General features: G+C 48.0%; 2 protein-coding genes across 7 annotated transcripts in view; one reads left to right on the forward strand and one right to left on the reverse strand.

Annotated features, from left to right (window-relative positions):
- CDHR1 (cadherin related family member 1) overlaps nt 1-8215 on the forward strand; it is a 24007-nt gene extending 15792 nt beyond the window's left edge. For 3 of the 6 annotated variants that reach the window (XM_084996399.1, XM_084996400.1, XM_084996401.1), the window contains 5 exons: nt 2642-2806; nt 3201-3268; nt 3784-4025; nt 4899-5156; nt 5796-8215. In XM_084996399.1, coding sequence (XP_084852525.1) covers nt 2642-2806; nt 3201-3268; nt 3784-4025; nt 4899-5116 — 693 coding nt within the window. In that variant the 3' untranslated portion in view covers nt 5117-5156; nt 5796-8215. The remainder of the gene's footprint in view (nt 1-2641; nt 2807-3200; nt 3269-3783; nt 4026-4898; nt 5157-5795) is intronic. The other 3 variants (XM_003133094.5, XM_084996397.1, XM_084996398.1) reach the window with 1 other exon arrangement.
- Nucleotides 8216-15386: 7171 nt separating this feature from the next.
- Nucleotides 15387-19336, reverse strand: LRIT2 (leucine rich repeat, Ig-like and transmembrane domains 2). The gene is made up of 3 exons (XM_005671160.2): nt 19227-19336; nt 18148-18929; nt 15387-16192 (listed from the first exon to the last, which is right to left on the reverse strand). Exons 1-3 carry the CDS (start codon nt 19334-19336, stop codon nt 15387-15389), a joined length of 1698 nt encoding a protein of 565 aa, XP_005671217.2.

Here is a 19336-nt window from a genome sequence, read left to right on the forward strand (position 1 = left end):
ATTATACATGAATAATTTATGCTATAAAAGTAAAATACTTTGTTGATATTATTTAAATTATTGTAATTTTTTGTAATTATACATGTATGCACGCTGATAGCCAGAATAATGCTTAAAAGTGAAATTCTGGTGTTCTTGCCATGGCGTGGTGGGTTAGGAATCCAGTTGCAATGGCTTAGGTTGCTGTGGAGGTGTGGGGTTTTTTTGTTTTTTGGGTTTTTTGTTTTTTTTTTTTCCTTTTCTAGGGCCGCTCCCGCGGCATATGAAGGTTCCCTGGCTAGGGGTCTAATCAGAGCTGTAGCTGCCAGCCTATGCCAGAGCCAGAGCAACGCTGGATCCGAGCCGTGTCTGTGACCTACACCACAGCTCATGGCAATGCCAGATCCCTAACCCACTGAGCAAGGCCAGGGATCAAACCCGCGACCTCATGTTTGCTAGTCGGATTCATTAACCACTGAGCTCCCTGGAGGTGTGGGTTTGATCCCTGGCCTGACACAGTGGGTTAAAGGATCTGGCATTGCTATAGCTGTGGCATAGGTCACCACTGTGGCTTGGATTCAATCCCTGGCCCAGGAACTTCCATATAATGCAGGTGTGGCCATTAAAAAAAAAAAAAAATGTGAAATTCTAAAAGCATTCTGTGAAGTCAATATCTAAAAAGTGTGGATGCCTATTATCAGCACTATTCTCCAACACTATTCTGAAATAACATTATTCCTGGCTAAAGAAAGGAAATAAGAGGCACAGACATTAGAAAGGAAGAGATAAAATTATAATTATTGGGAGTTCCCCGTTGTGGAGTAGCGGAAATAACTCCAACTAGAAACCATGAGGTTGTGGGTTTGATCCCTGGCCTTGCTCAGTAGGTTGAGGTTCCAGTGTTGTCATGAGCTGTGGTATAGGTCACAGACAAGGCTTGGATCCTGTGTTGCTGTGGCTGTGGCGTAGGCCGGCAGCTGTAGCTCCAATTCAACCCCTAGCCTGGGAACTTCCATATGCCTCAGGTGTGGCCCTAAAAAGCAAAAAAATTTAAATTTAAATTAAAAAATTATCATTATTTTTAGGTATTGGTTGTTTGCTTAAAAATATCTCATAGAAGTAATGGAAAAACTGTTAGACATATAGTAACGTTGCTAACATGATTGATCACAAAGTTAATACACAAAATCCAATAATTTTCCTACATATAAAAAAATAGAAAATAGAATAATGGAATAAGAGATTCGCTTTTACAGTAACAACTAATAGATAAAACTCCTAGGAATTAGCACAAGAAATATGCAGCATCTAAATGACCAAAAAATGCACACATTTAACAAAAAGATATAAAGATGGCAAGAAATGTAAAGGCACACCCTGTCTACAAATGCAAATTCTCAGTGCCACTTCAATTAAGTCTTACCTAGAATTTCCTTAGGGGAAGAGGTGGGGGCTTGACACAATTACACTGGTTTTTATCTGGAGAAATAAGCCTATAAGAATAGTCAGGAAAGGAGTTCCCGTCGTGGCGCAGTGGTTAACGAATCCGACTAGGAACCATGAGGTTACGGGTTCGGTCCCTGCCCTTGCTCAGTGGGTTAACGATCCAGCGTTGCCGTGAGCTATGGTGTAGGTTGCAAACGCGGCTCGGATTCTGCGTTGCTGTGGCTCTGGCGTAGGCCGGTGGCTACAGCTCCGATTCAACCCCTAGCCGGAACCTCCATATGCCGCGGGAGCGGCCCAAGAAATAGCAACAACAACAACAACAAGCCCAAGAAATAGCAACAACAACAACAACAAAAGACAAAAAAAAAAAAAAAAAAAAGAATAGTCAGGAAAATTCAGGGGGAAAAAAAGATAAGGCGGGAATTTGTTCTAACAGATATTAAAGTAGGAAACACACAGAGTTCCCGTGACTCAGTGGTTAACGAATCTGACTAGGAACCGTGAGGTTGTGGGTTTGATCCCTGGTCTTGCTCAGTAGGTTAAGGATCCGGCATTGCCGTGAGCTGTGGTGTAGGTTGTAGACGCAGCTTGGATCTGGCATTGCTGTGGCTCTGGCATTGGCTGGTGGCTACACCTCCGATTAGACCCCTAGCCTGGGAACGGAACCTACAGAGGCCCTAGAAAAGGCAAAAAGACAAAAATAAATAAAGTAGGAAACAGAGTAATTTTTTTTTTTTTTCAGGGCTGCAGCTGTGGCATATGGAAGTTCCCAGGCAGGGTGTCAAGTGGGAGCTGTAGGCATCAGCCTACACCACAAGTCATGGCAACGCCAGATCCTTAACCCACTGAGTGAGGCCTGGGATGGAACTCGCATCCTTATGGATCCTACTTGGGTGAAGGGAACTCCCAAAATGCAATAATTCTTAAAACTGGAAGTTAAAAGATAAGAAATATGCAAATCAGTGGAGCAAAAGAAATTGGTCCCAATGTAAGGGGAACTAATGGGCATTGCAGTTATTGGAGGAAATGAGGTATACCTCAGAGGTGCCCCCTGTAGGTGGGAGCAGGAATGGCTGGCTGGCAGCTGAGAGTGAGAACCAGAAACAAAGCAGGGGCTGGGGGGGGATTGCTGTGAAAACGCTGAGACAGGATCCTGGCAGGCTCTCTGCAGAGCAACTGCCACCCAGACAAGGCCTCCTTCTCCTTCCTTCCTCAGCTCCTGGCCATTGAAGTGAACACCCCAGAGAAGTTCAGCTCTACAGCAGATGTCGTGATCCAGCTCCTGGACACCAACGACAATGTCCCCAAGTTCACTTCCCACTACTACGTTGCCAGGATCCCCGAGAATGCCCCAGGAGGCTCCAATGTGGTGGCTGTCACAGTGGGTTGGGGACTCACCTAGGGACAGGGGCGGAGTTGAGGGCCTTATTAAGGCAGACAAACCTGGGTTCCAGTTTGAATGGCAAAGCCTGCACTCATTAGCTGTGTCTTTGGATAAGCTCCCTGCCCTCTCTGAGCCTCAATTTCTCCATCTATACAATAGGGATAGCTGCACCTCACGGGACTATAGTGAAGATATATAGTGAGGGATACAGGCCTCCAGATCTGGTTCCTTCAACCCCGGAGACCTCCTCAGGGAGAAACTAGGGCTCCAGAGGAGGCCTCCAAATCAGTTTGTCCTCAGGGGGGCAAAACCCTTGTTTTGCCTTTGAAAGCAAGTTGCCAACGTGCCCTGACAAAGGGGCAGGGGCCACTGGGAATTTTCTCTCTTCCAGGCCGTGGATCCAGACACAGGTCCCTGGGGTGAAGTCAAATACTCCATCTATGGATCCGGGGCAGACTAGTGAGTAGACCCAGAATCCCAGATATGGCCTCAGGCAAGGGGTCTGGGTGGCTGAGGATGGAGGGAGTCTGTGCCAAAGCAGAAAGAACCCAGAAAGAACAGGACCTGGGTCAAGGAGGCGAGCATGGAGGCAAAGAGTGGAGGGAAACATTGGAGAGTATAAGGCAGCAGTGGGGGGACACAGGTGAGGTGAGTCTGAGAGAAGAATGGTCATCATCACCGCCCAGAGCTGGGCTTATGGCCTCAGGGGCCAGGCAGGCAGAGCTGGACTGGGGCGGGGTGGGGGGCATGGGAGGAAAGGGAGGGGCTGTGATTCGGGTGAAGTTCAACATCAATAGGTGAGTAGATGGGCGATCAGACTGCAAGGATGGGGGGAGGCACCTTGGAAAAGCTGCCTGATGCATTCCTGCCCCTTCCTGGAGATAGCTGATTACTGCAGGCACGTGTGTGTGTGTGTGTGTGTGTGTGTGTACACTCTTGGGCACACCTGTGCCTGTGCTCTCTGTGCCCGGCAGCTTCCTGATCCACTCATCCTCTGGGATGATCTACACCCAGCCCTGGGCCAGCCTGGATGCCGAGGCCACCGCCAGGTACAACTTCTATGTGAAGGCAGAGGACATGGAGGGCAAGTACAGCCTGGCCGAGGTGTTCGTCACGCTGCTGGATGTCAATGACCACTACCCCCAGTTTGGAAAGAGGGTCCAGGAGAAGACGATGGTGCTGGGGACGCCGGTGAAAATCGAGGTGGGCTTCGAAGGTAGCTCCCCTAAAAGTTTTGTCCTAGCAACTGAAACCAGCACTGTGGCATAATATTTTCTTTGAAAATATATTGGGGAACTCCTGCTGTGGGACAGGGGGTTAAAAATCCAACTGTCATGGCTTGGGTTGCTGTGGAGGCGTGGGTTTGATCCCCATGTAGCACAGTGGGTTAAAGGATCTATCGCTGCCAAGGCTGTGGTGTAGGTTGTGGCTGTGCCTCGGATTCTGTCCCTGACCAGGAACTTTCATTTGCCTCTGGTGTGGCCATAAAAAATAAAATTAATTAAATAAAATATATTGGATTATTAAAGATAAAATAAAATATATTGGATTCCTGAAATAGCAAGAGTTTTTAAAGTACTATATATGGCCCCATGCCCACCTCAACCCAGAAGTAACCTCTGAGAAAGAAGATATTATTGCCACTTTACACATAAAAAATTGCGGCCCAAGCAGGTTCCACATTTGGTTTGCCTGAGCCCACAGAGCTGGTCTACCTGCTTTCTCAGCTCTGCTTTCCCCACTGCACTGTCTTCCCAATATGGAAAAAGCACGAACCTTGAGACCCAACAGACTTGACTTTGAATTCCAGCTCCCCTCCTTCTACCTCTGTATCCTTAGACGAGTCACTCAGCCACCAAGCTTTTGTTTTGTCATAATACTGCCTTCTGTTCTGAGAATGAACTCCCATAGCACACATAGAGGGCCAAGCACAGACCCACCCTGGCTCATTCAATTCCTCTCCTGGCCCAGTTCACTCAAAATAGGATCAGGAACATTTCCCATCAACCCAACAAGCCTGGTTCGCTTAGCCAGGGTACACAGGTATCACCCTCAAAGACTGGCTCCGTCTGTCCTTCCCTGTGCGCAGGCCACAGACCAGGATGCAGAGGAGCCCAACAACCTGGTGGACTATTCCATCACCCATGCAGAGCCGGCCAACGTGTTCGACATCGATGCACACACGGGGGAGATCCGGCTCAAGAACTCCATCCGCTCTCTGGATGCCCTGCACAACATCACACCCAACGGGGACCGCACCTGGTCCCTAGAGGTGCAGGCCAAGGACCGTGGCTCCCCCTCCTTTAGCACCACGGCCTTACTCAGGATTGACATTGTAGACACTGAGGTAGGTATGAACCCTGGGTTGGGGAAGAGGGTCAGCTCAGGCCTTGCTGCAACATGGCCACAGAGAGAGAACAACTACCTTCCTCCAAAGATAACCAATTCTCACAAAGACTGCCGGTGCCATCAAACACATTGGCTTTGAAATCAGGTCAAAATCCTAGTTTCAACACTTTTTAACAGAGTGACTTTGAACTTTGCTAAGCCTCCACTTCCTTTCCTGTAAAACGGGACTGATGATGCCTCCTTCACATGGGTGTTGAAAGGCAAAAGTAAAATCATTATGTGTTGTTCTCAGCTCAGTGTCCAACAGACAGTTATCACTGGGGGGGGGTGTCCCAAGACACGTGGACAGATGTGACCCCTACAATCAAAGGAAAGCTGTACCAGTTAATGCAGTAGTTCTTCATCTGAGAGAAATATTTGAACCACAGTCTCTCTGGGCCAATTTTTCTGGAGAGCTGTACGTATCATGTTTTCTCTGTGTGCATTTTTTCTGGAATGAAGCCCATGGTGCTCATCAGACTCTCTGGGGGATGCCTGACCCCAGAAAGCTTAAAAACCATCAGGCTTAAGGGAGCTCATGGCCCCTGCTCCGTCTCTGGGGGCCAGGCAGGAGCAGCTGAATGTATCTCTCTTCCAGATGCAGTCCCGAAGTCCCATGGCTGCCTTTCTGATGCAGACCAAAGACAACCCCATGAAGGCCGTGGGCGTGCTGGCCGGCATCATGGCCATTATTGTGGCCATAACCGTCCTCATATCCACTGCCAGTTTCTGGCGCAACAAGAAGTCCAACAAGGTCCTGCCAGTGCGGCGAGTACTCCGCAAGCGGCCCAGCCCGGCACCCCGCACTGTCCGCATCAAGTGGCTCAAGTTCGGAAGAACCAAGGCTGCTGACAAGTTTGTGCTCAGAGAGGATCGTCCCAATGAGAACTGTAACAACAACAGCCTGGGAAGCACCCCGCCCCCCACAGCCCCTGCTCCCCCTCCACCACCCAGCATGGGCCCGGCCCACTGGACGGTGCCTACAGTCTCTGGCTCGCTCGCCCCTCGGCAGCCTCCACGGTCACCAAAACCCAAGGCTGTGGGAAGCCCTGTCCAGTCAGCTCTGGTGTCTGAGCTCAGGCAAAAGTTTGAGAAGAAGAATGTGCATAACAAGGCTTACTTCTAGAGTGCGTCCTGTGGTCCCTCTTCCTCACCCCAACTGCCCTGCTGTCTGGGCCGTGTTTCCCAACTCTGTCCTTAGAGTCACCCCTGTTTTGTACGCTGGTGTAACCCCCGTATCCAAGGCTCTGGACAGTGCCTTGGACAAGGGATTTATTTCTCTGGCAGTGGATGCAATTAGAAAGTGCTTCTCCGTAACCAAGCTCCTTGGCCCAGCAGCAGTGCCCCCCATTCTGCAGAGGCTGGGAGTCGACAAGGAGCCAGCTTCTGTGTCTTCTGCTCATCAACCTGAGACTTCACAGTGACCTTCGGGTCCTGCTGGGGCCCCAGCTTCCCTAGTCCAGGAGTAGGGGTCCTGGCCACATGTGACAAGGCCAGCTAGAACCTGGATCCTGAGGCCTCCAGCTAAGAGCAGGAGCAGGAAAAGGAGGTTCAGTGCTAACTAAGGTTGAGAGTCAGCAAACCTTGCAGGCTGCAGGAGAGCAAATGCAGCAGGGGAGGGCAAGGAGGCACTGAAAACTCACGCTGACTGTCGGCCTGTGCTTAAAAGCCACTGGGAAAGTGGAGGATGGGATCCAGGCAGAGACTATGGGCCCCTGCTGCACCCATACGGGACCAGGGACAGAGGTGTAAGATGGACCTTGCAGGAGTGAGGGCAGATGCTCCAGCCAGGGCTGTCCTGGGCCAAGAAATGGCCAGAGCCACACTGGTAGCCCTAGAAGCCTCTGGAAGTCAAGTCCCCTTAGGATCTGCTCCACCAGAAGTCCTCGAAGAGACAGTGCTGGGCCGAGATCTGAGGGAGACTTCCATTTTCATTCAGTTCTTCCGCTCCCATGGTGTAACCTTGGGAAAGCTGTTTCCACTCCCTGCTCACCATCTTCCTCATCCGGAAAATGAAACAAGTGAGTCTGCCTCATTCACAGATCCAAGCTGAGGATCAAAATAAGTAGTAGTGACAAGGGCTTTAACCAAGTGCAAAGCGGCACCAATATAAAGTATTTTTCCACAGGCCAGTTCTTCAGGTGCCGTTCTTCCACAAAGTATTAGGAGCCTCTCCGCTATTCTGCCAAGCACCCCCAGGTGGCGCTGTTCTGGGTGAGGGTGCTGCCACTGATCCACCACAGGCAGAGCTGGACCTTGCCATTGCTCCCTTTCCAGGTCTCCTCCCCACCCCCCGCCCCACGCCCCTCCAGCTCCACCCCACCTCCACCAGCCCAGGCCCCATCAGAGAGGACGGGAGCTGGGCAGCACATCCAGCCAAGACTCCATTTTGCCAAGATGCCGAAAATGAGTTCCCAGGAGAGGAATGATTGCCAAGGCCACACAGCAGTTTGGTGACAGGGAGCTGGTCTGAGGGTTCCGGGACCCTCAGCATTTTCCACTAGCCAAGCACACCTAGTTAGCATGTGACCACCTCCGCCCCCAGCGGAGGCAACACGCAGCCCTTTTTATGCAAAGAAGTTCCGGATAACTTTAAGGAAATATGCCCAGAGGAAATCTAGATGTATGCCCACCGAAAGAAATGGAGCCATTCTTTGCATTTCACTCCACTTACAAATAACCCCTCTAGAAAATATCGGTGATTTTATTGAAACAGATCATATGCAAGTATGGTTAGCTTGATTTCTGAGTCTGTTTGGAGTTGTTGCTCAGCTGTCAGCTGTTCTGGCATGCAGGCTCCTTGCAGGGGTTTCTGCAGTCCTCAGCCCAGAGAGATTAAGAGTTGAGCTCTAACAAGCCAGGAGCCCAGACTGAACAAAGAGGTACTTTGCAACCAGTGGTTCAAAACAGGGCTAGACTTGATCATGTCTGCCCTCCACAGGCAATTCAGCATCCTTAATTTGCATGCGGTCAACCTCTTTTGTAAATGGTAAATAAACCTGTTACCCAAAAGCCAAACTGACCTCTGCTCCCTGCTTAACATCAGTGTTAGCTGACTCATACAGACCAGTCTTCCTGACAGCCAAGTTCAGCCTGTCTCCTAACTTCTTTGGTGGGGGGATGCATTCCCCAAATGTCAGATCTAGCTGTGGGAGCTGCAAAATTTTGTCCAAATTGCCATGCGTACACATCTAAAAGCAGGGTATTTGGCTACCTGAGTGAGCCTATCACGGCCTGGCTCGTCTCCTGAGCAGGACAAGCCCTGGCAAGGTTGCTTGGGGAGGAATGGGATCTGGAGCTAGAACTATCCCCCAACCCAGCCAGCGAGAGCAGGAATTGGAAGGCCTGGTGTAGGCACGAAAGCCCAGGAAGCCAGTGATGTCTTTAGGACTGTGGCCCTGGGCTGGAATCTCAGGCCATTTTTGTTGCTAAAACTCAGCCTCTGTCCACTGGTGCCAAACAGAAATGTGGAGACATGGTTTTGAGTGAAGGAGAAAAAAATAGCTTTTATTGCTTTGCTTGGCAAAGGAGGCCACAGCAGGCTAATGCCTTAAAGACCGTGCCCCCCTGGGGGAAGAATTGCAGGGAGTTTTATAGTCTAAATGGAGAAAAACAAGGTTTCAGATAAGAATCAGGATTGGCGCAAACTTGCATGCTTCTTTCTTTGGTGGAATCTTACTCATCAGAGCTGGAATCAGGAGATCTCGGCCTGATCCTGGTGGTGGTCTTCTGGGTTATTGCCTAGAATAATAGTACTCGCAAAACAGACATATTGATCAGACATTGGAACAAACCAGGAAAGTTCCAGAAAAACATCATGTGCTAATAATTTTAACCCACAGGCAATTGTGCTCACCTTTAGCTTACAGGTGATTGTGTTTAGGGTGCAGTCAAAGGAGGGAGAAGCTTAAGGAAGGGCTCTAAGCTGTTTCATTTTAAAGTATTCATTTCTAAAAGAAGCATAAGGAATATAAATTTTCTCTTAGGTATATAAGATGCCTATATAATTATGTGTGTCTTTTGAAAGGGAACCAGGATCCTGCCCCAAGGCTGTACTATTTTTGCTTGACTGTTCCTGCCTGGTCTTTGTATCCCCTCCCTTTCCTGATCAGCAACTGTCTGAACCTGCCCCTTGGTGCTCAGGGAAGGGCATGGAGGCTGAATGAAGCCCACTTCCTAAAACTAAGACGCAGAGAACACAGCCTTTTGTGCCCAGGAGCTCCACAGGGCCCTGCTTGATTACAGTATCAGGCCCCAGAGCAGGGAATGGGGGATCCAGGACAAGGCCAGGGACTTGAACCAAGGCAGACACAATCTTGGAAACTGGGCATATGAACAACCCTCGTGCTGGGAAGTATGGGGAAAGTGCCTGCTGGCCAGCCGGAGCCATATTGAGAAAGAGGAGGAAGATACCAACAACCCCAAGGGACCAGCAAATGTGGTGGTGCTGAAGGAGTCCCCCAGCCAGTGGGAGTGAGGCCAGGCCAAATACCACTGCATCAGGGAAAAGTGGCGGGCAGGGGACAGCCTGCTCAGTCACACGGGGACAGGCACAATGTTAAGCCTCAAGGTAAAGAGCTGGGAGGCAGGGGTGATGAATTGGGCCAGCTCTCCCCATTCCTGGGCCCTGTGATGAATGGACAACCAACAGATGTGACTCCAAAAATATATGCAGAACTATGTGTGTGTGTGTGTGTGTGTTTTCTGTGGTCGATCTCAGACTTTCTAATTATACAATAAACACCGCACTTTACAGTCTGACAGCCCTGGGTCTGAATCCTGGCTCTGCCACCTAAGTGTGACTTGGGGCAAGACACCAGGTCTCCCTGGGCCTCATTTTCTTCATCCATACGTGGTGCAAAATAAAAAAAATCATTGTTGTGAGGATGACAGGAGCTAATCTGCGTAAAGCACCTGCCACCAGCTTTGTTTCTGCTGATACAAGCTCAGGAGGAAGATGCTATTCTTAGTTGTACAAGAGGGCATTTGAGGACAGCTGGCACTCCCCATGCTAGACTCCTTCTGCTCATCCTTACCTCCAGGGTGTTTCCACCCCCAAAGGGCCTGGGGGCCATTCTTGTGCACTAGGAGAAGAGAGGAGAGTGGACCAGGAGGGGAGTTGGGGAGGGTGGGGCAGAAGCCACAGCATCTATGACCTGGGCAGCCCTACAGTCTGCGTTTGAGCATCTTCATACCCAGAGAGTTAGGAACTAATGAGACTGCCCCCTAAGAAGACCAGTGGGCCCTGTACTGAATACTGTCATCCAGAGTCCAGCCGCCAACTGTGGCAAGAGTTGGGGAGGAGCCAGAGTCCTCTGCTTCTCTGCAGGCTTCAGGAATTTTGCCTTTCTGAGGACGGGAAGCTTTGAGAAAATCCAGGGTCAGCTCACCAGGCATGGATGTTGGCATCTGTTGGCAGGCAGTCATGCTTCCCTGACAGTCTTCAGGGGCCCTGGCCAGGGGAGATGGACAGGGAAAATGGGGAGGATGCTGCTAAGGACTAAGGCTGCAGACTGTGGACACAGGGAGGACTCCTTAGGAGAGTCACAGAAATAACTGAGTCTGGGAGGGCAGTTCTCAGAAGAGCTTATTTTCCAGAATGAGGTGGTGATGGCTTAAGCAACCATAAGCTGATCAATAAAGAAGTGACCTTATTTTATAGTGATGGGCTGGTGATGTTGGTGACATTATCAAGTAGTACAAATTCACTTCTTTGGCTGAGTGAAAGGGCATGTTTTTATCCATAATGTATGCAATCATTCTTTTTTTTTTTTTTTTGTCTTTTCTAGGGCCATACCCATGGCATATGGAGGTTTTCAGGCTAGGGGTCTAATCAGAGCTATAGCCACTGGCCTACGCCAGAGCCACAGCAACACCAGATCTGAACTATGTCTGCGACCTTCACCACAGCTCATGTCAATGCTGGATCCTCAACCCACTGAGCGAGGCCAGGGATTGCCACAACCTCATGATTCCTAGTCGGATTCATTTCCGCTGTGCCACAATGGGAACTCCTGTCTCCAAGAAATACCAACCTCCCACATGTACTCAAGGATGTATAATGCTTCTTCAGTGCAGAATGATGACTGACTTTTCTTGTCATGACTTGGGACAAAGAAAAATGCACTGAGGACTTCCCTGATGGCTTAATGTTTAAGGACGTGGTATTGTCACTACAGTGGCTTGAGTTTGTCCTGCAGCTTGGGAACTTAGGCATGCTGTGGGTGTGACCAAAAAATAAAATAAAATAAAATAAAAACACACTGAAATCCAAGCCTAAATAACTCATAGCAGATCCACTCGCAAATGTGGATTTTGATGGAGAAGGGTGAGAGGACCAGCAGAGCAAGTGTTATTGACTTGGGCAGCAGGGAGGAGGGATGATGCCAAGGTTTCCCACTTCTGCCAGCAGTTGGAGAACTGCAGGTAGGCTTGAGATGGCTCCTGTTTGTTAGCATCTGTTCTGTGCTTTGCAGGTTTGGCAGCAGGCTTCCCAGAAGAGAGGTGTCACCTTCCCCTACTCTCACCCCCACGCCTAGCCCCACCAGGACAGGGTGAATATGCAGGTGCAGCCAGAGCTCTGCCATCTGGGGGTATATGTCAACCCCTCTGCCATCTGGGGGTATACTTCAACCCTGACGTCATTGCAGATACAGCACCTCAAGGCTACAAGGGCCTTGATGGCTCCGGGTTCAGTTCTACTTGGAGGTGAGATGGTGCCAGTGGCCACAGGGTGAAATGTTCTGCTTTCCTACAAGTTCTTAAAATCTGAAAATCTTCTTTGAAAGTGTTTCAAAGTATTTTCCTTTTCTTTTTTTCCTTTTTTTGTCTTTTCTGTCCTTTTAGGGCCGCACCCGCGGCATATGGAGGTTCCTAGGCTAGGGGTCTAATTGGAGCTGTAGCCACCGGCCTGTGCCAGAGCCACAGCAACGCAGGATCCAAGCCATGTCTGCAACCTACACCACAGCTCATGGCAATGCTGGATCCTTAACCCACTAAGCAAAGCCAGGGATCAAACCTGCAACCTCATGGTTCCTAGTCAGATTCATTAACCACTGAGCCACAGTGGGAACTCCTCAATCATTCTTTTAATAACACATATCTGAGTATGTCATCTGTGCCAACTGTCCTCTAGGTGTTAGACATACAGGCTCTAACAACCAAGAAAAACAGAGAAAAAAGATAAATACCTCTCTCAGGTTGCTAATAGCAGAGGCCTAGACTAGCAATCGTTTCATTCTAAAAGCAAGTAACCCTGTGTACAAATGTCTCCTGAATCAAAGGCACTTGCCTTAAAATAGCATGGACTGGGAGGTCCCGTAGCGGCTCAGCGGAAACAAATCTGACTAGTCCATGAGGATGCGAGTTCGATCCCTGACCTTGTCAATGGGTTAAGAATCCGGCATTGCTGTGAGTTGTGGTGTAGGTCACAGACACGGCTTGGATCCCGAGTTGGTGTGGCTGTGCTGTAGGCCAGCAGCTAAGCTCCTATTTGACCCCTAGCCTGGGAACTTCCATATGCTGCACCTACAGCCCTAAAAAGCAAAAAAAAAGAAAAAAAAATCATGGGCTAAGCTCTAAACAGATAAAAATCCCAAGAGCATGAAAAATATGCATCTTTTAAACATTATTTATACAAAACAGAACATTAATAAAGCATTAAACAGAATGTGAAAGATACTAGCATAGATTTTGTATCATTATATATATATTATATGCATGTATTTCTACACATACACATATATGTAATCCTAAAAAGATCTGATGTTCCAAAAGATCTGTTTTGCATGCTGAGTCACATTCAAAGAAAACACAAATGGACACACATGCCTTAAATGGTGATAGCATTTATTGAGGGCTTACTATGTGCCAGGCATTGTTCTGAGAGTTTTACATGTAAAAATTCATATAATCATCAGGACAATCCTGTGCAGTAGGTACAATTATTAATCTCAACTTATAGAGGAGGAACTTAAGGCACAGGAAAATAGTCACAAAGCCAGTAAGTAAGAAGCAAAGTCAAAATTTAAGCACAGGAAACTGGGCTCCAGAGTCTAAGCTATTATCCCTGCTGTCATGTTGCCTAATTGATCTGCGTAATGTGCACATTTACTATAGGATTTTTTAAGGGACAGTCTAAAGGTCTTAAAATACCAGATCCCCAGAAACCTCTCTCCAGGTGGTATTCCCTCTCCCTAAATCACCATGTTCACAGAAGCAGCTGAACATGGTCTCTGCTCCTGACATGCTCCTGACCCTCCTGCTAGGCTACACTCCTCTTCCTTGGCCCCTTCTCTCCTCCTGCCCCATCTGTCCGCCCCCACCACAAAGCTTTCTCTGCCAGAAGTGGAGGCCAGAACATCCACACTTGCCTTCATGGTAGACCCAGGCCACTTACTGAAGGCTGCATCCTCCAAGACCCGTGCAAGGCCTTTGATCCTATGGAAGGAGGGACCCAGTGACCAATGGAAGTACATTCTTGCCCTGCTTTGACTACTTCAAAATTTCTCATGAAAAATTTCTCATGAACAAATTCTCTACATTACGTATATGTGTGTGTCATTTGTACACATAAGTGTATGTAACTATATATGTACATATAATTCAAAAATACATGTTCCTTGGTGTGATGATGGCATTGCGGTTGGGTCTTTTTTTTTTCCCCCCTTTTTAGAGGCACACCTGTGGCATATGGAAATTCCTGGGCTAGGGGTCCAATCAGAGCTACAGCTGCTGGCTACACCACAGCCACAGCCAGATGCAAGCCACATCTGGACCTACACCACAACCCATGGCAATGCCAGATCCTTAACCCACCCACTGGGCAAGGCCAGAGATCGAACTCATGTCCTCATGGATATTAATAGGGTTCGTTAGCACTGAGCCATAATGGGAACTCCACTTATAGAGGGGTTTTTCCCTTCCAAATATAGCTCCCTCAACTCTGCTTTCCAACAATCACTGGACCATGAACTAGAAGCTGCAGCTAATGCCTCACTCCTCACTGATGAAGGCACCAGGCTTTCGGGAGAACAGGGATGTGAACACTCCTGAATAGAGACTCACATCATCCACCAGGCTCTCATCACCCCTAAAGGAGCTTTTTTAGAACGTCAAACATTTGTGACCTCAACTGGGGGCTTGCCATTGAAAGGAAGAATAACACTTTCTGAATAATGGGAGACATAAGAAGACCTCAAAGAAGACATTTAAAGGAAAGAATAGAATTAGAAACCTCTTTTGGGTGGTGCCTCCTGCCTATTAGCTGGGTAACCTTGGGCAAGTCACTGCAACTTTCTGGGCTTCCATTTCTTTACCTGTAGAGGAGTGGAATTCTACCTTTCTCCAGTGGGATTCCGCATGTGAAGTTATATGTAAATGTTACATGTAAACATGTAAATGTTATAGAGCTATATATATACATATAAAATAACATTTATTAATGTCCATGGAGTTCCCATCGTGGCGCAGCGGAAACGAATCCAACTAGGAACCATGAGGTTGCGGGTTTGATCCCTGGCCTCACCCAGTGGGTTGAGGATCTGGCGTTGCCATGAGTTGTGGTGTAGGTTGCAGACTCAGCTTGGAACTGGCATTGCTGTGGCTGCGGTGCAAGTCAGCAGATGTAGCTCCGATTAGATCCCTAGCCTGGGAACCTCCATATGACACAGGTGCGGCCCTAAAAAAAGAAAATACAAAAAAAAAAAAAAAGAAGATCCCTATTAATGTCCAATCTCTATGGATAATACAGTGTCAATTGGACAGGACAATAATCCATTGGCATCAGTTCCATGAAGATAAGAATTTTGTCTCGCTCATCACTATGTCAACTTCAGAGCCTGGAACTGAGTAGGTTCTCAATAAATACTTGTTGAATAAAAGAGGCAAGCCAAATTGAGCTGTCACAGAGAATTAATTTAGGGGCTAGAGAAGTTCCTGTTGTGGCTCGGCAGTAATGAACTCAACTAGAATCCATGAGGACACGGGTTCAATCCCTGGCCTCGGTCAGTGGGTTAAGGATCTGGAGTGGCTGTGAGCTGTGGTGTAGGTCGCAGATGCAGCTCAGATCCCACATTGCTGTGGCTGTGACATAGGCTGGCAGCTGAAGCTCTGATTCAACCCCTAGCCTGGGAAGTTCCTTATGTCACACCTGCAGCCCTAAAAAGAAGAAAAAAAAAAAATTTAGGGACTAGAGGCCTGCAGCATTCCCCTCACCTTCTCCAGCCCAAGGCTGTTCAGCCACTATCTCCCTCTCTTTCTGCCTGTCCCCCTCCCCCTCAGCATCTCTGTGCTCCAGGCCTTCCTCACAGACAGCTGTGTTGTCTGTATAGGAGCGGTCCATGTGCTGTGGGATGGCAAGGGGGCACCTGGGGGCTCTCTTACGATGAGCACAGAGGGGCAGACCCCACTCCCTGCAGCTGCAGGGGGCCTGAGCAGCCCAAACATAGGCGCCCACGGGCACTGCAAGCAGCACAATGCAGAGGATCACTGTGGTATGCAAGAGGCGCTCCCGCCCCTCCAGCCCACTGTGGTCTCTGCCTGTCACAAAGACCACACACCGGCCCTGGCGTGGTGGCTGACCCCCCAGGCTAAGGCAGGCCTCATACTTTGTACCAGGGAGGAGGTCATCGACGGCATATGTGTTGATTCCGGGGCCCATGTGAACCACCTCCTTCCTGAGGGCTTCATCTGATGCAATGTAGAGGGTGAACCACTTCTCAGGGGTGACGTCCACTGCAAACCACTCCAGTAGGATCCCACGCACAGTCTGCTTGACAACCCGCAGGTCAACATAAGCATTGCCCTCCGAAGGGGAGAAAAGAGAATGGGGTGCAGGCAGGGTCTGGATGGGCTGGACATGAAGGGAGATGACAAGGGTGCTCCTGCCAATGGAGTTGGAGGCCACACAGGTGTAATTGCCCCTGTCTATCAGGTGGGCAGCAGGTATGACCAGCTCAGACAGAGCAGCATCTTCTGCAGGAGACGAGGTCAGCACTGGGTGGAGAGAGAGCAAAACAGCCCTGGTAGACATTTCTCTGACAGACAGCTGAAGAGTATCCAGCAATGCCAGGTTTTTGTTAAAAGGCAGTGGTGGCCATTTATTTATTTATTTATTTATTGCTTTTTAGGTCTGCACCTAGGGCACATGGACGTTCCCAGGCTAGGGGTCAAATCGGAGCTACAGCTGCCAGCCTACACCACAGCCACAGCGTTGCAAGATCCTAGCCCCATCTGCAACCTACACCACAGCTCATGGCAATGCTGGATCCTTAATGCACTGAGCGAGGCCAGGGATCAAACCTGAGACCTCATAGTTCCTAGTCGGATTCATTTCCATTGCGCCACAATGGGAACTCCCAAGTGGTGGCCATTTATTAAGCATGTATTTGGTGTTTGCCTCTCAACAACCTTGTAAGGTAAGTACCCAGATTTTGCACATGGGAAATTGAGGACTGGAGCAATTAAGCAACTTGTCCATAGTGAGAATTATTAAGAGGCACTGATTGATCTGGAATCTTGTTCTTCGGCCTATGAAGACCACACTCTTTCAACTTCACTAGTTGCTTCCACAAGCTACCTTTGCCTTACTAAGGTAACACATGGTTTCTGGGAGATTTCTTACAAAAGTGTGATTGTGCCATATTGTGAGTTTTAAGAAGTAGAGTGGCTTAGGGCCTGGAGCCAAATACCTGGAATCTATCCCTTATTAAGTATATGGTCTTGGATGAAGTGCTTAGATTCCTTTGGCCTCCATTTCCTCATCAACAAAATGGGATAATAGTACTCACTCTGTAAGTTTGATAATAAGTGCTCAGTAAGTGTTAGCTATGATTATTATTCAGAGAGAATGGATTTAACATGGTGCCAAAGAGACTGATTCTAGAGCATCACAAAGGACACCTAGATGCATCTTACAGTTCTCTAAGTACAACAAAGTACAACTACAAATCCTATAATTTTCCTTCATTGGTATTTAACCCAAAGCCAGTAAGATGAGAGGGAAAGTCAAAATTTCAGCTAATTAGGTTTTTTTTAATCATCCAGAGTTTTGTCACCATGTATAGCAAATATCAAGGTGACTGTATTTCTCAAGTTTTACCTAGATATTTCTAGTTGTCTTCTAGATAGCCTCATGATACTTCTAGAGAAGGCACCCCTGGTTTTGCGATGTGCCCCAACCTGGCAGAGTGGCATTAAAGTTGTTTCCAGCTGAGGTTTGAAAGCAGAGCATGAGCTCCAGGAAATGAGAGGCAGGTTTGGATCCCAGCTGTGGGACACACAGAGGTCATTACCTCTCCATGGGCTCCAGTATTACCACTTCAAACCAATTAGGTGTGAGCAACAGAGTGGTGGGAAGTGTAAAATTCAATCAATATATAGGACTTCCCAACTTTCCTTGGTCTTAAGAGTTAGTTGGGGGGTAAGGGATGGGAGAGGAAGGAAATACTTACTAATATACATTCTCTCAGTCTCTCCTCTGGACAAACTGAATGAAATCTCCAGGGCAGAGGCCTGGAAATCTTATTTCAAACAAGCACCCAAGGTGAGTTCGCTCAGACAAGTGTAAGAAATAAGTAACAGATAATCTCTAAATAAGTTCTCATCAGAAATTTGATGATTTAAAAATACACAATATAGTGTTTTGCATCTAGAAGACTTTCAAAGAATATATTTGTTCACATACCATCTACAATACTTGTACAATATGTTAAAGCAACATACACACATACCCATCCTAAAGAGATCTGTGTGCAACCATTTAAAATATTGCCAATAGTGGAACACTAACTTGAATTTTTCTTGTTGTGGTGAGTATAATTCAGTCCTGTTCCAATTAACCTGCACCCTTCCTTCATGATTGACCCAGCTTAAAACTTCTCTATTGAGGACAGGGTGGCTACAGACCTCCCCATTCCCCCAGATATGTCAAGAGGGTGCATGTAGCTTACCATCAAATTCTCTCCACGTGCTCAGGGGATAAGTCCATGAAATAGTTGGCGAGGGGCTAGCCTGTGCCAAGCACCGCAGAGTCACATTTTGTCCTATCTGGATACTGACATTAGCACTGGAGGTTGAGATTTGAGGCTTCATGCAAATGCTGAGCTCTGTTTCATGAAAAAGATGTCCTGCCTTGGAGAGAGGACCTCGGCACAGGAGGTAGGGATTTACCAGGATGACTGGAAGCCTGATGGACTTTACAAACTGGATAAGTCCCCTTAGGCGACAATCACACAGCCAGGGGTTGTTGTGCAGTGCCAGCACCATGCTAGAGAGAATCTCAGCCCCACAGCCAGGCTGCCAGCGTTTCTGGTAGGCTGGCCAGTTCAAGAAGACACTCTTGGATACAACTGTAAGCCTATTGGAGGACAGGTCAAGGTAGGTCAAGTTGACCAAGAACTGAAGAGCCAATTCAGGGAGTACATCAATCCTGTTGTGTTTGAGGTCCAAAACTCTCAGGAGTGGGGTGGCACGGAACGCTGTCCATGGTACTGACCGGAGTTTGTTCCCCTCTAGCCTCAGCTCTTTCAGTTCTGACAGGTGTTCCAGCGCTCCTAGGTGGATTACAGTGACATTGTTAAAATTAAGCCAAAGGTACTCCAAGGTGCTCATATTGATGAAAGACCCTTGAGGCAGTTCAAATAAGGGTGAATTTTCAATTCTCACTTGCTTGAACTCTTCAGGAAGGTTCCTTGGGATTGTTCCCAAAGAGACAGACATGCACTGCAGAGTCCTGTACAAAAAACCAGAACAGCTTTGAGATGAATATCAAGAAACTGGGAAGTAGGATCATGCTTATCCTGGCATTAGACTGTGAATTAGAAGGGAAAAAATGGCATTCACTTAAAATACAAGAGTTGGATCCATTTTTGTAAAAGTGCACAGTTTACCAAAATTCAGCACCAACTAGCATCAGTCTCACAGAGATTTTGCTGATTTTCTGCCAAATATTGGTCTTCTCCCACTCTACATCATCCCCAAAGAAAGCCCATCCCCCACAACCCTCTAGGATTTTGCTAGCACAGCACACCTGCCAAAACTCTCCTCTGAGCAGGTACATCCTGGCAGACACGATGGCTGAGCAGCATGTGAATCCAGAAAGACCAGAACTAGCAGGAAATAGTGAGAAACTGAAGCCAT

Source organism: Sus scrofa, chromosome 14 (assembly GCF_054392235.1).
Source record: "Sus scrofa isolate SSC_HxYL_T2T_F1_AM1 chromosome 14, Sscrofa_HxYL_maternal_Yorkshire_Landrace_v2.0, whole genome shotgun sequence".
Classification (NCBI taxonomy): domain Eukaryota; kingdom Metazoa; phylum Chordata; class Mammalia; order Artiodactyla; family Suidae; genus Sus; species Sus scrofa.

Bases quoted from the DNA above. Each gene is read 5' to 3' on its own strand.
- LRIT2 (XM_005671160.2), bottom strand. From the start codon at position 19,336: ATGGCTTCAGTTTCTCACTATTTCCTGCTAGTTCTGGTCTTTCTGGAT. The intron at 18,930-19,226 runs GTGTGCTGTGCT...TTTTTTGTACAG, and splicing joins TCAGAGGAGAGTTTTGGCAG to GACTCTGCAGTGCATGTCTG. The intron at 16,193-18,147 runs GTAAGCTACATG...CTCTCCACCCAG, and splicing joins CACGTGGAGAGAATTTGATG to TGCTGACCTCGTCTCCTGCA.